At 41.1% G+C, this 20,585-nt stretch overlaps 1 protein-coding gene and 1 long non-coding RNA gene across 2 annotated transcripts in view; one reads left to right on the forward strand and one right to left on the reverse strand.

Moving 5' to 3' along the window:
* The window catches only part of LOC143435728 (uncharacterized), a 147,237-nt gene that overhangs the window by 8,167 nt on the left and 118,485 nt on the right, over positions 1-20,585 (reverse strand). The gene's annotated exons all lie outside the window — the stretch shown is intronic.
* On the forward strand, positions 1,562-5,913 carry Ifng (interferon gamma). Its single transcript, XM_076919190.1, has 4 exons — positions 1,562-1,763; positions 2,960-3,028; positions 3,118-3,300; positions 5,575-5,913. The coding sequence occupies exons 1-4, from the start codon at positions 1,653-1,655 to the stop codon at positions 5,680-5,682; spliced, it is 471 nt and encodes a 156-aa protein (XP_076775305.1). The 5' UTR covers positions 1,562-1,652; the 3' UTR covers positions 5,683-5,913.

A 20,585-nucleotide genomic window follows, 5' to 3' on the forward strand; every position in this document is an offset into this window, starting at 1 on the left:
ACAGATGATGTATTTATCACCTGGGCCAAGATAACTGGGTACCACTCTGAGGTGCTCAGATGGGGGCAAGGGAACACATGGCCAAAGGAACCGCACGAACAAGATGCATAGCGTTGTTAAAGATGCTACCTATTCAACATTCCTAAATAACAATCAATAACTTTTCTTGAGTGACTATGGAATCCCAGGAAGAATTCTCTCAACTTAGCATGGATCATCTGATCGAACTTTTGGCGGAAGTCCGAAAGAAAATACTTGTATTAAGCTCACTGTATAAATGTGGAAACTGAGTCACAGCTCATAAAGATGCTGACTCAAGACCCCACAGCTAGAACATGAAAGATTCAAGTCTGCACCAATAACCACTGCGTAATGTTCATGTACACAGGGAAGGCAGACATACAAGTGGGCTGGAAGAAAAATAGAAAACGGCTTCCTGAGCCATCCTGAAGGGTTGAATCTCATAGATAAGTCCCCAAAGAAGGGAAAGAAAACTTACTGTTTGATAAATTTAATGTGGGAAACAATGTTCAATTATTAATTCTTATTTGGGACAAGTATGTGTTTAGTGCTGGACTATTCACTGGGATAGGCTTAGCTACATGGGGTATGAGAGTTAGAAATATGGCTAGTCCTGAAGTAATTTCTGCTGTATATATAAGATATACACCAGGTTTGAAAGATCTAATGGCAGAGGAATTGAAACTCTTATTCATCATATACCTTGATATACATTGAAATATGACCTTGAGTGTATTGATTGAAATGCAATATTTAATGAAGTATTCTTGCATTTTTATTTTTGATTGAAATGCAGTATTTAATGAAGTATGCTTGCATTTTTTTTATTTTTGATTGAAATGCAGTATTTAATGAAGTATTCTTGCATTTTTATTTTTATTCTATCTTGCATCTTTTCCTTTTATTAATGGAGAAACTCAACGATTTTCTTTTACATATGTGGTCTGCGTTTTCTTCTCTCTGGGCAGGTTGACCTCGAGTGATTTGTAGTAGGTGTTTTACCAATCACCTGTGATGAAAGGCTTCCTAGCCACATTTGGCTTTGTAACCGTATGCTTTCCTTGCTTTTCTGGTCATTTGCAAGAAAAGTTTGAAAAGGCTTCCCCCACGGCAGGGTTTGAGAAGCCCAAGAGTTTCCTTTTGTTCAGTCGTCCCCAACCACAAACAAATGCTCCCAGGACTGTGCTCTGTGGATGAGAAATTCACATTACAAGGGCAAAAAGGGGGAGACGTAAAAGCAATTTCCAGCCCCCCTCCCCAATGGCGTGAAGTAAAAGTGCTTTCAGAGAATCCCACAAGAACGGCACAGGTGGGCACGGTGGGGCTGTCTCATCGTCAGAGAGCCCAAGGAGTTGAAAGGAAACTCTAACATGCCACAAAACCATAGCTATAATGCAAAGTAACTTGGCTCCCCCACCTATCTGTCACCATCTTAACTTAAAAAAAAAACTTGTGAAAATACGTAATCCCGAGGAGCCTTCGATCGTGTATAAAACTGGAAGAAAGAGAGGTGCAGGCTATAGCTGCCATCGGCTGGTCTAGAGAAGACACATCAGCTGATCCTTTGGACCCTCTGACTTAGTACAGGAAGGAGTTCTAGGCTTCTACTGCTTCGGCCTAGCTCTGAGACAATGAATGCTACACACTGTATCTTGGCTTTCCAGCTCGTCCTCATGGCTGTTTCTGGCTGTTACTGCCACAGAACACTCATTGAAAGCTTAGAAAGTCTGAACAACTACTTTGTAAGTATGATCTCTTAATAATGCTTGTGGTTGACCGTGGCTGATGTTGGCTTGCTACAGTGAACGCTAGACTGCCGTCTCTGCTCCACAGTCATTTTGAGAAGACGGGGTGCTACATTGCTATTTGCTGGTGAGGTGTTTATTGACTTAATGATCTCAATATCGATTTAACCCTCTGTTCAATTAACTATAGAGTCAGAGGGCATTTACCAGTCTCCCCAAAGATAGACATAGTATAGGTACGAGGTACAAAGATTCTGATTCTTTTGTGATTTCTTATTATTTAGTCGTGATAAGAAATATCCTTACCTTCATGGTTCTCATTCTTTCGGATATCTTGAAAGTGATAGTGAGAGATGAATATCACAACTAAAACTACCCAGGGAAACAGCTTATTGCTTAAAGTAACCAAAGGCAAAGTTCTTAATGTTTCTGCTTAAGAAATGCCTCCTTGAAGTTCTTCCCTCAGGAGTAATTTTGAAATTTGACTACAATCGAATTGTCACCAAAGCCAGCCACTTGGTGAGGTTTGAGAAGAGTTATATTTCTTAGAGTTTTAAGTTTTTTTTTTTTTTTTTTTTTTTTTTTTTTTTTTTTTTTTTTTTTTTTTTTTGTGTGTGTGTGTGTGTGTGTGTGTGTAAGTTTTTTGAATTAATGGTTAACAGGAACAAATTTTATACACTTAAAATTTTATAATTTGTCCCAAATGTATATACTAGTATACATGTCGTTATTATAATAATGTTCAAGCATTTACAGTCAATTCTATCCTCCCAGTGTAAATCAGGCTGCCTCACACATGTGTTTGGAGCTATCTTTTAAAGCAGTGATTAAGCCCTGTTAGAACACAGACTGATGTTTCTTCCAGAAGCCTGGACCATAAGGGGGCAGTGTGCACAGTGGAATTCCTCTGATGATTTTCTTTCTCCCTTTCTTAATTTGAGGGTAACTTTCATTTTAGCTCACTACAGTTAACTGAGGTACTTGAAACCTCCTCAACTTTGTTGAGTTTGTTTGTGGCCTTGCGATTTCTAAGACTGGGTCAGTATATCCTGCAGCTAAAAGAACGCAATAGTGTTTGACTAAAGGCAGTCTTTTGGGGGATACTTGTTAGAAGTAAATGGAAGGGCTAAGAAGAAAAGTAGTGAGCATTGTCAGCACTGTACAGATCATTCTTTTTTTTTTTTTCTCCTCAGAACTCAAGTACCATAGATGCCATGGAGGAAAAGAGCCTCTTCTTGGATATCTGGAGGAGCTGGCAAAAGGTGAGCTGAACATTTCTTTCTCCCCGTGTTTTTCCTGTTGTTTCTAATGGACCAGTCCTCACAGTCTTCTCTTTGTGTTGTTTCCTAAGGATGGTGACATGAAAATACTTGAGAGCCAGATTATCTCTTTCTACCTCAGACTCTTTGAAGTCTTGAAAGTCAACCAGGCCATCAGCAACAACATAAGTGTCATCGAATCACACCTGATTACTAACTTCTTCAGCAACAGCAAGGCCAAAAAGGATGCATTCATGAGTATCACCAAGTTTGAGGTGAGACAGCTTTGCAAATTACTGTGTCATTATTATTGTTGTTATCTCTTTTTGCATCGTCTTGAATTATCAGACGGTAGAAATTAGCTACGCCATCAGTTGATAGAGCTAGGAGATGAAGCCCGATCTTAGGTGTTCCCCCACTGCAGACAGATTGGGAGGATTTTCTTTTTTGGTCAATTTTGGAAAAACACAGACATTCAAACCATTGCCCACATGCTGGGTAAATACTCTGCGGAGGGAGGCAGAAGAATGGAGCACTGAGTAGAGCTCTTGTGATCCCTCCATGGTGTGTGATGGAAACTCTTGCTTAGGCTGGGAGGTTGTGTGTTAGTGGAAAGAGCAGTGGGAGGGAGTGAGAAGACTTGTGTTCGTCTCCTCCTCCTCCTGCTCCTCCTCCTCACCAGGCCACAAGGAACGCTGACTTCAAATGACTCACACAACAGGCCGGGGTGTAGTTTCCCCATCTCGAGAGGAACCAGCTGGGATTGCTACATAAGTTTTATCTCTTTTGTCAAAAACAAAACAAAATGAAACCCCCACAGTGTCACAGGATGAGAGGAGGCTTCTGGGCATCCCACCTCTCAGCTCTGGCTAGCCTCTCACCCTATGCTGCCCGGTTTGTTTTCAGGCAAAGCAATGGTAGACATCCTTTAAAAGAATTGCTCTGTCTTATGAAAGGCTTGGTCAATTAACTTTCAGATATGGTGGTATTCCAGCCATTCCATGCTTTGCATCATGAAATCATCCTACACCTTTAAAGTTGGCCCATAAGAACCTGAAAGATAACTTGAAAGAATAAAGGCAATTCTCGGCTTTCTAAATTTTATATAGAAGGCAAAGGCACTTCCAAAAGTTCGTGGGCTTTGATGATGAATGATGTCAAATGAAGGGGACAGGTGTCTTGTTACAATCTGTGGCCTAATTATTCATGCTCAGCTTTCAGTCTACCTGAGTCAGCCTCTAATTAGACTCCTGCACTTTCTCAGGAGCTGGGAGATGGTAGCCCATCTTAGTTCACCAACTAGAGTTGGATATAGCACTTGTTCCTAACTCACTTCGCTTCTGGCTTGCCATTCAGCTCTGGCTAAATCTCTTGGATTCTTGCATTGTTCTGAAAACCAGGAAATACATTTGTCTTCATAACACACAGTTGTGAGAAACCTGTTACTCCTAAGGCCTTGGTTTCATCTTTCTGGAAACCCTGGGTCTTATGCTTCCTATGGGTGACCATGAGCAATCTCGAAACTCTTGTCCTATTTTGATACATTGTCAACATATTTTAGGAATACACACACACACACACACACACTTTCCACACACACACTTTCTTTAGTAACTAGTCCTATAAACTTCTGAGTCCTTCCTGGAAATGTAGCAAGGGACTCAGAGTATTTTCAGTATTAGAAAAAACAAACAAACCAGATAACAGTAAATGGTCTTCATTTTGTTAAACACAAAATTGCCCAAGTGGCCCCCTTATGGTTAGGATGGAGAAGCCTAAGTAGTTAAATTAATGGTGTAAAAAGCAGAGAACAGGAAATGTTTTTGCACCTCCAAATCGTGAATAGTACTTAGACTGTTTTGGTGGGTCTCAAATTTCAGCTTGTATCAGAATCTCTTGTTGGGAATTTAGCTCACAAAAGCATCTGGGTCTCTGGGCTCCTTGGTAGATCTCCAAAAACATTCTGCTAGAGCAAAGGGAGCGTTGGTTAATATAAATGTTTTTCTTGGTCTGAATAGAGAGGACTAATTAAAGAAGAAGGAGGCAGGCATTGTAGATAAGAAATTATCTTGCCAATATCTTCACAAGAAAACACATTCCGGCAGATTAAATGTCTGGGTTCAAGTTCAGGGTTACTGTCTATTCACCCCCATCTCATTCCACCCAAGAGTCTCTTTAGTTCTCCATTTTGAGATTTCTGTAGCAGTTAAGGGGAAGACAGATGTATAAGGTGACTCAGGCCACTCACTCCCTGTTGGACAACTAAAATCTAATGATCCTAGTGGTCTTAACTACTGCAGAAGTGGATACCACAAGTGGGAGGGATGTATTGCTGGTCTTAACTACTGCAGAAGTGAGTACCACAAGTGGGAGGGATGTATTGCTGGTCTTAACTACTGCAGAAGTGAGTACCACAAGTGGGAGGGATGTATTACTGTATTACTTTTCTTAAAAGGAATATTTCTATTTTCACTGACCATGATGTCAAAAAGAAGAATAGCCCAATGGCTTATATGCTTGGAATTAATTTTATTTTTTTCCCCCATTAGGTGAACAACCCACAGATCCAGCACAGAGCTGTCCGTGAACTCATCAGAGTGATCCACCAACTGTCTCCAGAATCTAGCCTCAGGAAGCGTAAAAGGAGTCGGTGTTAATTCAGGGGTAGAGATTGTCCCAATCAGAATAATTCTGCCAGCACTATATGAATTTTTAAATCTAAGCCTATTTATTAATATTTAAAATTATTTATATGGAGAATATATTTTAGACTCATCAACCAAAGAAGTATTTATAGTAACCACTTATATGTGATAAGAATGAATTTCTATTAATATATGTGTTATTTATAATTTCTGTATCCTTGAGTATTTCTCTTTGATCAATTATTCTTTCTGACTAATTAACCAAGACTGTGATTATGAGGTTGTATCTGGGGGCGGGGGGCAGCCAACTAGCTGACTGAACTCAGACTGTGGCTTGCACACTTACCTCGCTTGCCAATGGGGAAACATTCAGAGCTGCAATGACCCTGTGAGGTACTGCTGATGGGAGGAAACCCCGGGCCAGCGCTTTAATAGCAGGTCAGACAGCACTTCAATGTGTCAGATAGTACAGGCTGTCCCTGGAGGAAAGCAGTGTCTCAGGAGATTTTACACCTGGTGCTTCCATATACTGCAGAAAACTGTGACTACACCCAAATGACAAATAACCCGCTCATTTATAGTTTATCACTGTCTAATGGCGTATGAATAAAGTGTACTTTCGCAACCAATCATACCGTGTCACACTTCTTTGAAGGGAGGACTCGGGTGAATGAACCACCTAGTGATGAATGGGAAGGAAATAAGTCATTTTCAGCTGCGGGAATCTCGGAGCTGCATTAAGCCCCATTAAGTGTGGTGGTGCTTTTTTTCTACTGACAATGTGCTCGTTTTCATAGCTCTGGTTGGCAGCTGTTTGAATTTTCTTTCAAAGATGTGTGTCTAATCACATCGCTGCCGCCGCCTCCGCCGCCCGCTGCAGTTCAGCGTAGAGCTCCTGCAGTGCGAAGCATGCAAACTGCTTAGCTCGGCATATGGATGTGTTCCTACTCTGTCTCAGCAACGCCCTAGCGTTTCCTCTGCGTTCACAGTAGGCAGACATCATGGGTGCATGTCTTAGAGTTTCAATTGCAGTGAGAAAATACCATGACCAAAAACAACTTGGCAAAGAAAGGGTTTTTTTTTTTTTTTTTTCTTTTTTTCTACCCTTAGATTGTAGTTTATGACTGAGGTAAGCTGGGACAGGAACTCCAGGCAGGAACCTGGAGGCAGGAACTGAAGTGGATGCCATGCAGAAACATTGCTGACTGGCTTGCTTCTCATGGCTTGCTCAGCCTGCATTCTTATACAATGCAGGACCACCTGCCCAAGAGAGGTACGGGCCTACTGTAGGCTGTGGACTGGGTTCACACATGTCAATTGCTAGTTAAGAAAATGCTCTACAGACTTACATTCAAGCAATGTGATGGAGAAAACTTCTTTAAGGTTCCTCTTCCCAAATAACACAATAGACTCAGTGTGACAGAATGAATGTTAGCTCTAGGGAGACGGGCATAGATTGGAACCAAGACTGTGCCACTGTAAGCTGGGCGACCTTTAATAACTTCTTTATATTCTCTAATCTTTTATTCATTTATTTGAAAAGGGGAAATAATTAAATGTTGGCCTTCCTCTCAATACTACATGTGATTCACTCTTTAACTAAAATGTATTTATTGTGGCACCTGGTAATTGCCTAGGTAGTTGAGATACTTTAGTTGACTAAAACCACACAAGACTCCATGCTCTTGGTTAATTTGAACAGCTAGGAAACAGATAACAATATCTATCTCCTCAAATTTCATGGTGTTTTAAAACAAGAGAAGTAGGTTACAGTTTCCTAATCAAAGAAAAACTATTTGAGAAAGAATTTGCAAGGGTGATACCCATTTGGATTCCAGGCAAGACCCTTGGAAAGGCTTTGGAGTGAAGATTCTTCAGGCATGAAAGAAGAGTAGACCTGAAGGGCAATCCTGAAAAAAATAGGGGGAGGGGACATTAGTCACCACAGGAGGAGGAGGAAGAGGAAGGGGGAAGCTTGAGAGGCATGTGCCTTTTAAGTACACGGAGGCTCAAGATGTAATGACTTTGATACGCTCTGGGTTGTGAATTCTAGAAGATTCTTGGAGTTGTCAAAAGATGGTCTTACAAAGTACATATGAACGTGTTATGAACTTGGACTTATGCTCACTTATGTGAACAAGAATAATGGCTGTAATGAGATGATTTCGGCTGGTTTCAGGACACACACAAGGAGATACAAGTAGGAATGTGAAGGGACACACGTTAGTTGTCAGGAGCTTCCTTCTCAGTGTTTTGACTTTGCTTTCCCACAATGGCGCCATTGTTCAAAACAGTTTGTGTCAAGGGGTCATTTTAGTCCTTGGCAATAATCAGTGGTTATTGTAATTATTACTGGGTATCTAGGCCACAGTGGGTGCAACCTGACTGCAAAACTTTAAAGTCTTAGATGAGGAGAGAATGAAAAACCTTAGGCCAATGTTGGCATACCTGTGACTGACATGAGATGCTACTGATCAATGGATCTGTGTTGGGGGCCTCATATCAGTTGGTGTTCCATGCCTGGTTGGTGACTCAGTGTCTGAGATATCTCGGCGGTCCAGGTTAGTTGAGACTGCTGGTCTTCCTATGGGGTCTCCCTCTTCCTCAGCTTCTTCCAGCCTTTCTCTAATTCAACCACAGGGGTCCTCAACTTCAGTCCATTGGTTGGGTGTAAGTGTCTGGGTCTGTCTCAGTCAGTTGATTATTGGGTCTCTTGGAGAGCAGCCATGCTAGGCTCCTTCATAGCATCAGTGATAGTGTCAGGCCTTGGAGCCTCCCCTTGAGATGGATCTCAAGTTGGGCTGGTCACTGGACCTCCTTTCCCTCAGTCTCTTATCTACTTTTGTCCCTGCAGTTCTTTTAGACAGGAACAATTCTGGGTCATAGTTTTTGACTGTGGGATGGCAACCCCATCCCTCCACTTGATGCCCTGTCTTTCTACTGGAGGTGGACTCTACAAGTTCCCTCTCCTCACTGTTGGCCAATTTATCCAAGGTTTTTCTTTTTGAGTCCTGAGAATCTATCACTTCCCAGGTCTTTGGTACATTCTAGAGAGTTCCCCCCATGTCCCACCCCCGAGGTTCCATATTTCCATTCATTTTCGTAGCCCTCAGGGCTTCTTTCCTGTTCCCCCAACCCTTGCCAATACCTGATAGAGTTCTCATTTTCCCCTCTTCCTCCTTTCTTGCAGCTAAGTCCCTTCCTTCCTCCCTCTGCCTCCTGTGATTGGTTTCTTCTCTCTCCCAAGTGGCATTGAGCCATCCTCACTTGGGCCCTTTGGCTTGTTAACCTTGAGTTCTGTGGATTGTATCCTGGGTATTCTGTATTTTTTTTTGCTAATATTCACTTATTACTGAGTACATGCCATGCATGTACTTTTGGGTCCAAATTACCTTAATCAGGATGATATTTTCTAGTTCCATCCATTGGCCTGCAAAACTCATGATGTCCCCATTTTTAATTGCTGAATAGTATTCCATTGTATTTCCTAGTTGTTCAAATTATCCAAGAGTAAGGAGACTTGGGTGGTTTTAGTCAACTAAAGAACCACATTTTTTTTTTTTTATTCATTCTTCTTTGTGGGACATCTGGGTTGCTTCCAGCTTCTGGCTATCATAGATAAGGCTGCTATGAACATAGTGGAACACGTGCCCCTGTGGTATGTTGGGCAGATTTTAAAGTCACTGCAGATGTAAACTTACTGTGAGATGGTTTGATTTGGACCACAGAGCCAGATAATATCTATGGGGAAGGGGTTAGGACTTCTCAAAGCCCTTCATTTTGAGAAGTGATGAATCATAGAGTAGAAAGTGAAGCATAGGGGTGTCAGTCTGGGACTAGGTTAACATTCTCTCCTTTACTGTGAGTGGAGGTGGTGTCACTTAGACCTAGACTCCAAGACATGAAAAGTGAAAACTGTATCATGTGCTGGAATGGTTACAGGGAGTAAGTGGGGGAATACCCTTCAGTAGAAGTTGAGTTGACCCTGGCCTACTCAGTAGTTGTCAATAATTCTCTGCATTTCATCATCTCTCTCTCTCTTTTAATGTTCATATTTACTCTCATGGGTGTTGTAGGACTTACAGAAGGGAGTGGCTATATTTTAGAATAAGGAAGATGAGGGTGGTAATTATTCTTGTGCTATGTTAACAGGGACAGGTATCGTTCTTGGCCCAGTAGTAACAGGGGCAACAGCTAAGGCCTGGAGTAAGAGCACAGGTGTAGCACTGAGCCCCTTCCTTCTCAAATCTCTCAGAACCATCTGGTATACCTTTGCTAGTGGCTTGTTGGTGTCTGGATGACCAGAACATAGTGGTTAGTATCGACAGGCTTTCTCCTCTTTCTCTCTCTCTTTTCTTCATTCTCCTTTTTGCATTCCTTCATGTTGTCATGGTGAATCTTGGTGTAAACTTGACATATCTGGGAAGAAGGAACCCCAATTGGGGAAATGCTTTCATCAAACTGGACTGTTGATGTGTCTGTGTGATGTTTTGTTGATTTTTGTTGCTTGATGTGGGAAGGTCCAGGCCTATGTGGGTGGTTCCATTTTTAGATGGGTGGTCCCAGGAAGTGTAAGAAAGGTATCTGGGTGTGAGCCTTGAGAAATCCAGCAGCCAGTCTTCCTTGCACAGTTCCTGCCTCTGCTTCTGCTTGAGTTCCTACCCTGACTTCTTTTAGTGATGGACTGTGCTTGAGACATGTAAGTCAAATAAACCCTTTCCTTCCAAGTTTCTTTTGATCACAACAGAGAAGCAAGTTAGGTCAAGGATCATGACTCCATCTCAAGATATTTTAACTGCATCTGGAAAATCCCTTTTACAATATAAAGTGGCATTTGTAGATTCTGGGACTAGAGAGATAGACATCTCTGCAGTGTTGCAGAAAGGCCATCTAGTAAGTGTACTCAAACTTTCAGCAAAAGAAATGTTGTCCATGTGGAATGATAGCCTAAAGTGGGTGTCTGAGCCCAGGCGGGATGCAGGGGCCATCTGCACACTGCAAGCACTCAGTGTGGGGATCAGAATGAAGTAAGAATAGCAGTCAAACTGAGACAGTGTGTCGATGTGCTGGCACAGACTGAAAGCTGGTTGCTATCAGGGCACTGAGTACTGCATATGTTAGGAGTAAGAATAGGCTTTCCTTCCTAATATAGTCCTATGTATTGCATTCTCCATGTAGAATGTAATATGCATTCTAAGAGGTGAAAAGAGAATTGTAGTATAAAAGGAGAAATTACAGAACCCACTGATAATACTGAACTTGAATTGGATATTTAGTATGAACATATGGTCTTTGATATAATGAGATAGAAAGAATCAGTGGTTATAAGAACCTATTTGTGTGTGTGTTCTTATTCCTGTCCCCCGATAGCAGCAATTTCTCATTAGTAATGAGGATTCCTAGTGCCTGGGTCTTGATTCCTAAATATATAAATACATATGTGTATATACATGTATGCATATGCACAATACATTTATAAAAATATGCATATTGATAAAATATGTATATTTAAAATATATAAATATTTAAAAACACATCAATATCTAAACATATTTTATACATATAATCATATAAAATATATGTATATAAATATGAATATACAAACACACACATATATATATGTGTGTGTATACATATACACACACATATATATATACACATATATGTATGTATTTTACTATAAGGTAGCAGGAGTTCTTGGAGACTTGGCTACTTTCAGGGCTGGGTGGGGGTAAGGTGAATAAGGTATGACTCACTGGACTGGAAACAAGAAATGTTCAGATAATAATGGAGGCATATCAAAATGCTTACAAACCAGCTGTAAAGACTATTTCCCACTCAATATGTAAAAAAACTGAGCATGAAAGTCGATAGTGATGGTAATCTATCATAACCTAGGGAATAGAATAGGAAATTATGAATGAATGTTGATACAAATGAATAAACACTGTTTGATGAGGAGTGAAATGTTTACATGGTTGTAAATATAAGATATTGATTAATTTTGGATGGGAAAAGAGTAACTTTAAGTTGGAGAAGCTTAGCAGACACCATAGTAGTCAGGGATAAAGTGAATCATATTTGTAAGAGGATAGATGAAAATGACATACAACCTTATGGGATGTAGTGAAATAAATCACACCCCTCCCTTGTTGTATCCCTGTGAAAGACACACAAAGTCTTTTAATCATGAGAAAACGCCATATGAATAGAAGTTGAAGAAATGTCTGTGAAATAGCTGGTTGTTGTAAATAAAGTTAGACTAATAATCTCACGCTAAATGCCTTAGACCAGTGGTTCCCAGCCTTCCTAATGCTATGACCCTTTAATACAGATCCTCATGTTGTGATGACCCCTAACCATAAAGTTGTCTTTGTGGCTACTTCATAACTGTAATTTTGCTACTGTGATGAACCATCATATAAATATTTGTGTTTTCTGAAGGCCTATAGCAATCCTTGTGTAAGAATTATTTGACCCTTCCCAGAGGGGTTGAGATCCACCAGTTGAGAACAGCTGGATCAGACATATATGACTGCTGAATATGATACCGAATTAGATCTTTGCAAAGGGGGGTGGGTGGGTGTTTTTAGAACACTTGGTGAAACCAGAATAAGATCTGAAGAAATTTCTGGCAGTCATCTACCAGTGTAGAGCCGTTGGTTTTGATGGCTGTGTCATGATTATGTTGGGAAAATTTTTGTGGGTGAGAAATGTATGAGAAAGCATTCAGAGATGATAGGTCGTCAAGTCAGCAACTTCCTATGAGATGACTTGGGAACTATGTAGCTTTCACAACTTTGAGTCTGAATAGTTAAAAATATGGTAAAGCCACTGTGAGACTTTTTCATGGTTGCAGTACGGTAAATTAAAACCTTTTGAAATATTTTATTCCTATCATATCACATAAATTTGAGTTACCTATATATAACCTGTTACAGGGTTATAGGGTTAAAGTTCCAAAGCATACACACACACACACACATACATACATACATACATACATACATACATACATACATACATACATATGTACGTGCATACGTGCATGCATGCATACGTGCATACGTGCATACATACATGCTCACCTTATCCTGAGACTCTTCACACAGTATGATTGACTCTTGCCCTTTCGATGTGGGGTGTGCCCCTCTCCTTATCCTAGCAGAAGATTGTATTTTTCCCATGAGTTGGAAGTGTAGCTAGGTAACTTCTAAGTCAACTAGGTACTCTCTTATGTGTCTGTGTCTCTATCATCCTATCTATCTATCTATCTATCTATCTATCTATCTATCTATAATTTATCTATTATCTATCATCTCTTTATCTATACATCCACCTATTCACCCTCATCTATCTATCTATCTATCTATCTATCTATCTATCTATCTATCTATCATCTATGTATGTATTGCTCCTTCTTCACTCTCAACATTTTCTACCTAGAATCTTCCACTATGTTAAAAAATTCAGATGGCTTTGAGGAAATGAATGTGGACATTCTAGCTGGCAGTCCCAGTGACACTAGTATCAATCCTCAGGCTGATGTGTATGCCATCAGATGATGGTAGCCTTGGACACCAAGCTGCTTATGATAAAAACAGAAAACCAGGACATACTTCTAATTCCAGCACTGACATATACAAAGTGTGGAAATTGTCATTCCATTATTTAAAATAGAGAAAGCTTGAGGAATCTGAAAATAAATGATGCTTCTTGCTTAAGCTGAGTTCTTGGCCTCGGTCTGCTTTAATTGTATTAGAAACCACCAGGCTACTGCTAAGAGTAATTCAATGATAATTTTGGTGAACTGCTGAAGGCTTAATGTGGTCTGGGATGGTATGATGGTTAGAGATTCTTTATGCCAGTGGTTCTCAACCTTCTTAACACTGCAACTCTTTAACAAGTTCCTCATGCTGTGGTGACCCCCAGCCATAACATCCTGCATCAACAGGAAGTTGAGTTACCTTGTACTGGAAGAATGGTGGCTAAGTCCTGCTAGGTCAGCCCTGTAGGTGCAGCTGGTCTCAGTTTTTACAACGACCCTGTTGTCAGTCTTCCCTATAATCTCAGGTCGCAGTGTTGGTGTGTGGGTTCTATTTTTCGACGTCATCAGCAAGACAAAGAATAAAAGTTTAACTTTCTAAAAGAATGCACTCATTTCTGGAGTTTGAAAGCATGGGCAGGAAGTAATGACATAGTAGCCCACCTGTAGTGTGACCAGAATCTGAATTTTCTGGGTGAAAAACCAATATAAGTTTTCATATCGCTTGGCTGCTTAGAAAGAGGGCCCAGCTGCTTCCGAGAAGGCTTCTTTCAGTCAGATGGTTACATAGGATTAGAGATGAAAGTGCCAACCCCATGTGAGTTGTAACTGTAAAGCCACATTAGACAACCCTTGGTGTCCTGGGTATGACCACCCTTACCCCCGGGATGTGTGACAACCAAGTATGAGATAGTACTGGTGAGCAAGTAGGTCATGTGCTGTGGGGAAGGCTGCAGGGAAGGGCCCTTAATGGCCTTCGGCCAAACGTATATCTCACTCGTGGCAAAGCTTCATAAAAGGATCATGGTGGGAGGTCATTCACTGTCTTCGAATCCCATGCTTCTCAGATGCAAAGTGGGAAATCGGAAATCAGCTGTGAGGAGCATTTAAGAAAAGGTTTGAGAGGTGCCTTGAAGAAAGACAATGCTCAATCAATGATTAATTATTGGTGACAGAATCTAAATTTTGTTGAGTAAAATTACCAAATCACTGTCATTGGCTTTCTCTACATGACAGACTCTTGTTAGTTTTCATTAAAAAAAAAAAAAGAAAGAAAGAAAAAAAGTTTGAATTGGAGTTGGAAAAGTGTCTCAGTGGGCAAGAGTGCTTCCTCGGGGTGAGCAATATCCATGTTGAGGGGTGAATCTAAGGGTACAACCCCCTGTTCTGAATGCAGTGGGCACCTCTACTTATGTACACTTAACCCCCATAAACAAATCTAAAAAGAAAATAGAAAACCATTTAAAGAGCTTTAAATGGACACCTAGCACTTGTGCCTATTTAGGGGAATTCAGTGTGTCATTCTGACACATGTGTAACAATATGTTTTTTGAATTCTATATCTGGCAATTACAGATATTTATTGGGTATAATTTGATTTAACTGATAGATGCACACATGTAATACATGATGCATTATGTATATATTGATGGATTATTTTTAAGATTTATTTTTATATCTATTTATCATCTATCTCTATATGTCGCTGTATCTTTTTCTTCTCTCTCTCTCTCTCTCTCTCTCTCTCTCTCTCTCTCTCTCTCTCTCTGTGTGTGTGTGTGTGTGTGTGTGTGTGTGTGTGTGTGAAACACATGTACAGAAGCCCAGGAAGGCCAGAAGACAGCATTATATATCCTGGAGCTGAAGTTATATGCAGTTGTGTGGTCCTCTGGAAGAGGAGGGTGTTCTCTTAACTGTACTATCTCTCCGGTCCCTGGTTTAAGTTTTTTATGCTTGCATAGGATGTGCATAGTATGTAACATTTAACTCATGGAAATGAACATATTTGTCATCTTAAAAATTTATTACTTGCACAAATTTCCAGAACTACTTGTAGTGAGGAAGCAGTGGGTACCACTCTTTAGCCCTAGGGTCAACATGCTAAGTTCTTTCTTCTTTTGAGACATGGTTTCACTATGTCGTCTTGGCTGGCCTGGACCTTACTATGTAGACCAATCTAGCCTTGAACTTACAGAGGTCCATCTACCTTTGCCTTCTGCATGCAGAGATTAAAGTTATATATTACATGCCTAACTACTAACTAAATTTTTAAGGGGTCTTCCAGTGTGTGTGTGTGTGTGTGTGTGTGTGTGTGTGTGTGTGTGTGTACATGCACCTACACCCCCTGAACACTCCCCCTCCGTGTGTGTATACATGCACCCGTGCATGGTCATGCAGTGGCCAGAAATTGAGGCTGTTGGGTATTTTCTCTATTGTGTAACACCTTATTTTTTAAAGATAGGGTCTCCCACTGAACTTGGAGCTTGCCATTTAGCCTAGGCTAACTAGTAGAGGGACCCTCTGTTCCTACATTTTAGCACCAGAGTTACAAACATATTCATGATACATCTTTTTCCCCATGATATTGGGAAGTTGAACTCGGAACCTCATGCATGTGCAGCAAGTGTTTTTAACCAGTGAGCCGCCTTCCCAATCCCTCTTCCCTTATTTATTATCAATGCTATATGATCAATCTTCCAAAGCATTTGTTGTGGCAATTTGAAATACACTGCAATTCATTGATCTCTGTTCATTGAGGGCACTCCATACAAGACACTGAAAGCATTGGGAAAATAAGAATCGTGCTTCTGAGTGCTTTGGCTTGAATAGGGATGCCGCCCCCCCGCCCAAGTATCCATGGGTTATAGGCTTGATCTCTAATGTGTAGTGGTTTGAGTGAGAAGGGATCCCATTGGCTTATATATTTGAATACTTGGTCCGTAGTTGGTGGAATTGTTTGGGAAGGATTAGGGGGTGTGGCCTTGTTGGAGGAGGTTTATAACCCAGGGTAGGCTTTGAGGTTTGCAGAGCTCATGCCATTCCCAGTTAGTTTTCTTTGTTTCCATTTGTGGATCAATATGGAAATCCTTCAGCTGCTGCTCTAGTGACATGTCTGCCAGCCTGTCACTCTAATCCTTGACACGATTCTTATTTTCTGAAACCAAGTCATAAGCCCCCAGTCAAATGTTCTGTTTTATAAGTTGCCTTGGTCATGGTATCTTGTTACAGCAACAAAAACACCTTAGGCTGGTACCACTAAATGGAACTTTAGAAGCCAGATCCTTGAGAAAAGTCTTTAGGGGCTGTGGAACTCCTGTAGAGCCCCTCTTTACCTCATGATTCATGCTATGCTTTAATCTCCAGCCCTGGTGTGCTGCCCTTACTAGGGGTCCAAAGAAGTGAGGCTTCCTAATCTTAGACCAGAGTCTTCAGAACTATGTGTCATATATATATATTTTTTAATTAATGTGAGTTGGGGATAGCAAGAATTCTGGATAAATAAGCTTCACCTAACTTTGGTTTTTTTTTTTGTTTTTTTTTTTTTTTTAATCATTAAATGTGCTTCTATGAACAGAGTAGAAAGTGCTAAGCAATTGGAAAATGACAGGCTGGAAACTCTGGTTTAGGAGTCAGGAAATCCCCACAGTTAGTTCCATTAGGCTAAAGCACTGAGAGGGGTGGAATTTAACTCAGGGGTCAGACTCCAATGTCACCTGCAGGTGTGACTCTGTCTACGTGAGATCAAGACTATAAGATGAGATCAATCTGTAAGCTTATCTAGTGAAGTCAGTTTGTTGTAATGCTGTCAAAAGAAATGACTGTTCCCATGAATTCTACTTTTATTCATGACTCAGGGCTACCTGAGGTGAATCAGGAGAGCACAAAATACAAACTCAGAGAAAGCAAGAGCAAAGAGGATGCCCTGTGAGTCACTGACAAACCACAGCTCCTCACCCCTGAAGTTCTTTTGACTTTCAGCCAGTGCTCTCAATGCCTGAGACTTGGTGACTTATCTATCCAAGCATGAAGCTCTTAGACTCTTAACAGATGTGTGTATTAGAGAGATATGAACGACCTCATTTAATTTTGGTCTGGATAAAAGTCACAGAAACTTACAACCGATCAATGTACAGAGAATAAATGTCAGTGGACTCCTCAGATGTACATGTTACATCTGGATCACCCACCCACTGAGGCTGAGGGACCATCTCATAAGAGGGGCAAAAAGATTGTAAGAGCCAGAAATCTGGAAGACCTAGAGAAAAACATTGTTTTCTAACACGACCGGTCCGCTACAGCTCATAGCAGCTCCAGTTGCCTCCACAAGACCCAAACACGTTCAAGCCAGTTAATAATTTAGCATGGAACAGGGGGAACCTTACGAGCCCCACCCCTAACTGATGAACTGTTGTTATTTAATGGCTGATAGTGAAGGGAGCATCGGTTTTCTTCAAGGTTGTAGTTCCTGTTAGGTTGACTAATGTCCAGTGGATGGCCCCATACCTGTGAGTATATTGGCAACTCAAATTGGACTTCATGAATTAAATTAAAAACAAAAATGGAGGACATGAAGTTTGGAGGAGGTGGGGAGATAGGGGTGCACCTCGGAGGGGTTAGGGAGATGAACAGAGGGTGAATATGATTAAAATACATTGTATGGAATTCTCAAAGAAATAATAAAAATACTGTGGTGGTTTGAATATGCTTGGCCCAGAGAGTGGCACTATTTGGAGGTGTGACCTTGTTGGAGTGGGTGTGGCCTTGTTGGAGAAAGTGTGTCTCTGTGGGTGTGGTCTCTAAAGATCCTCATCCTAGCTGCCTGAAAGCCAGTCTTCTCCTGTTTGCCTTTGGAGCAAGATGTAGAACTCTCAGCGCCATGCCTGCCTAGGCTCTGCAATGCTTTCCACCAAAATGATACTGGACTGACCCTCTGACCCTGTAAGCCAGCCTCAATTAAGTGTTTTCCTTATAAGAGTTGCCTTGGTCATGGTGTCTGTTCACAGCAGTAAAACCCTAACTAAGACAAATAGTACATGAGTGAAGCTGCTGCTGCCCCCACACCATCTGCTGCTTCTCCATGCCCATTGCTTGTGAACCTAGGTCAGGTCACACACAAAGCTAAGTCTCAAACCTTTTTGGCTGGTGACTGCCACACAGTGATGGTACAGAGACCCTGAGTTCTCTTGGAACTGAGAAGTGAAGAAAAGACTGGCTGATTCTGGGGCATAGCCGTGAGAAGTGTCACTTTGGGTTGCTGTTTCTGAAGAGAAGAGAGTGAGCTGGGAGAGGAAAAGTTCTGTTTTGAAGAGATTTGTTTTTCTCCCTGACAAGTAGCTTAAAGGTCACATGTTGACTAGTACAGGAATGTTCTTAACCACACAAGTTTCAGTAAAAATCAAAATCAAATGCTAGTAAGGAAACTGGTTTTTATTTTGAACACCAGCTCAGCAAATAAGGAAAATTGTAGCACCATGGGAGTGAGCACCTTAAAGTTCTCAGTGGTGTGGTAGGCAGTGCCAGCCAAACCACAGACTGGATTTTCTATGCTAAAGTGTGAGAACATTTATTTTCATCTTTTTTTCTTCTTGTCTCAGAGATGAGGCCAGAATGGTGTTGTCAAGGCCCGATTCACACCCAACTCCCCAAACAGCTGTATCTCAAATGCCAAACCATGAAGATATTTGGTCTAGGCAGTATCCGGATTGTAGGTCTGTCTAAAAAAGAAACAGTTTCCTAGCTGTTTTAATCAAGGCTAAGTATTTGATTTCTGCTTCTTATTGGGGGGAAGTTGGTGAGAAACAGGGAGACTGAAGAGATGATTAGAGTCACCTCATTAGAAGTGAAAAGAGAGATGTTTCTAGAATCATCAGAGAGTTGGGGTGCAGGTCAGCAACAGATTCAGTACTCCAAGAGTTGGAATTAGAACCTATTTTAGATATTCTCTCTCTCTCTCTCTCTCTCTCTCTCTCTCTCTCTCTCTCTCCCTCCTCCTCTCCCTTCCTCTTCCCCCCTCCCTCCCCTTCCTTCTGTGTATATGTGTGTATGTGTGTGTATTCGTGCATCTTCATGCACGCTTACATGGTACTGAATCTTTCAAGGTAGCTCCATGAGGGTATTAGTATTGCTAATTTCCTTTTACAAGTGAGGAAGCTGAATCCCAGGACCCCTCAGTTAGTAAGAAGCAGACACAAAGATCAAATCCAGATACCTAACCCCAGAGGCCACACCCTTCTTCAATACACCTCAAAGAAAGAGAAGCCTGTCAGGGGTTGGGGAGGGGGAGATTCTGACACCTGCTAGGGAGTTATGTCTGGGCAGTGAATCTTGAAAAAGAAGAAATGAGTCTCACACTAATGGATGAAGTTTAATAGAAGACCCAGATATTAGGTCTATACATCTACAGACACCTGCATTTAGACAAAGTACCCAGAAAGTGACAGGGAAAACACATCGTCATCAGCAACTCTTCCCATAGGGCCGTCCAGTGTAAGCAGCATTGTATGCTAAGAAGGTCTTTATAGTTAGATGCCCCTCCTCATAGTCTTCCCTTTACCCTTCTCTCCCATCTCCTCCTATATAATTCTCATTTATCACTCCATAGTACTGTATTTTATTTTTCCTTCCTTGGAAGATATGCACATACAAGAGAAAACATACAATATTTTTCTTCGGGGTTTTTGTTTCCCTCACTCAAGATGTTTTTTCCCCCCTAGGTTTATTCATTTGCCTGAAAACTCCTAATTTAATTTTGCTTAACAGCTGAATAATACCCCATTGTATAAATGTACCACATTTTCATTATCCATTTATCAACCGATGGGCATGTAGGCTGTTTGGAGTTTCTGGCTACTTATGAAGAGAGAGCAGTGAACGTGGAAGAAGACGTAGTGATGTGTGGAGGCCTTTGGGTATGTGCTCGAGGACAGTGTAGCTGAGTCTTGAGGTAGCTTGATTGAGGCTCTCCATACTGATATCCATCGCGGTTGTACCGATCTGTAGTCTTACTAATGGCGAATACGTCTTCTTACATCCCCACATCCTCACCAATGTGTTCTGTTGTTTGGTTTATTTGTTTTTGGCCATTCTGATGGGAGTAAGATGAAATCTCCAAGTGGTTTTAATTTGCATTTCCACGATGGCTAAGGATTTAGAATAGTAACTGTTCCTCTGCGGTTTGTGTCTCATCTTTTGAGAACCCCCTGCTTAGTCCTGTTTCCCATTTTCCCTTAGCTTATTTATTTTCCTGATATCTGTTTGATGTCTGTTTGATGATGTTCTCTGTATATTCTAGATACTAGCCTTCTACCAGATGTCTGATTGATAGACTTTCCTCCACTCTGTAGAATGTCACTTTGCTTGAGTGACGGTG

Source organism: Arvicanthis niloticus, chromosome 22 (genome assembly GCF_011762505.2).
Source record: "Arvicanthis niloticus isolate mArvNil1 chromosome 22, mArvNil1.pat.X, whole genome shotgun sequence".
Taxonomy (NCBI): domain Eukaryota; kingdom Metazoa; phylum Chordata; class Mammalia; order Rodentia; family Muridae; genus Arvicanthis; species Arvicanthis niloticus.

Excerpts from the sequence above, each read along its gene's own strand:
- Ifng (XM_076919190.1), top strand. The coding sequence starts at position 1,653 with ATGAATGCTACACACTGTATCTTGGCTTTCCAGCTCGTCCTCATGGCT. Across the intron at positions 1,764-2,959 it reads AAAGTCTGAACAACTACTTT|AACTCAAGTACCATAGATGC; the intron begins GTAAGTATGATC and ends TTTTCTCCTCAG. Across the intron at positions 3,029-3,117 it reads TCTGGAGGAGCTGGCAAAAG|GATGGTGACATGAAAATACT; the intron begins GTGAGCTGAACA and ends TTGTTTCCTAAG.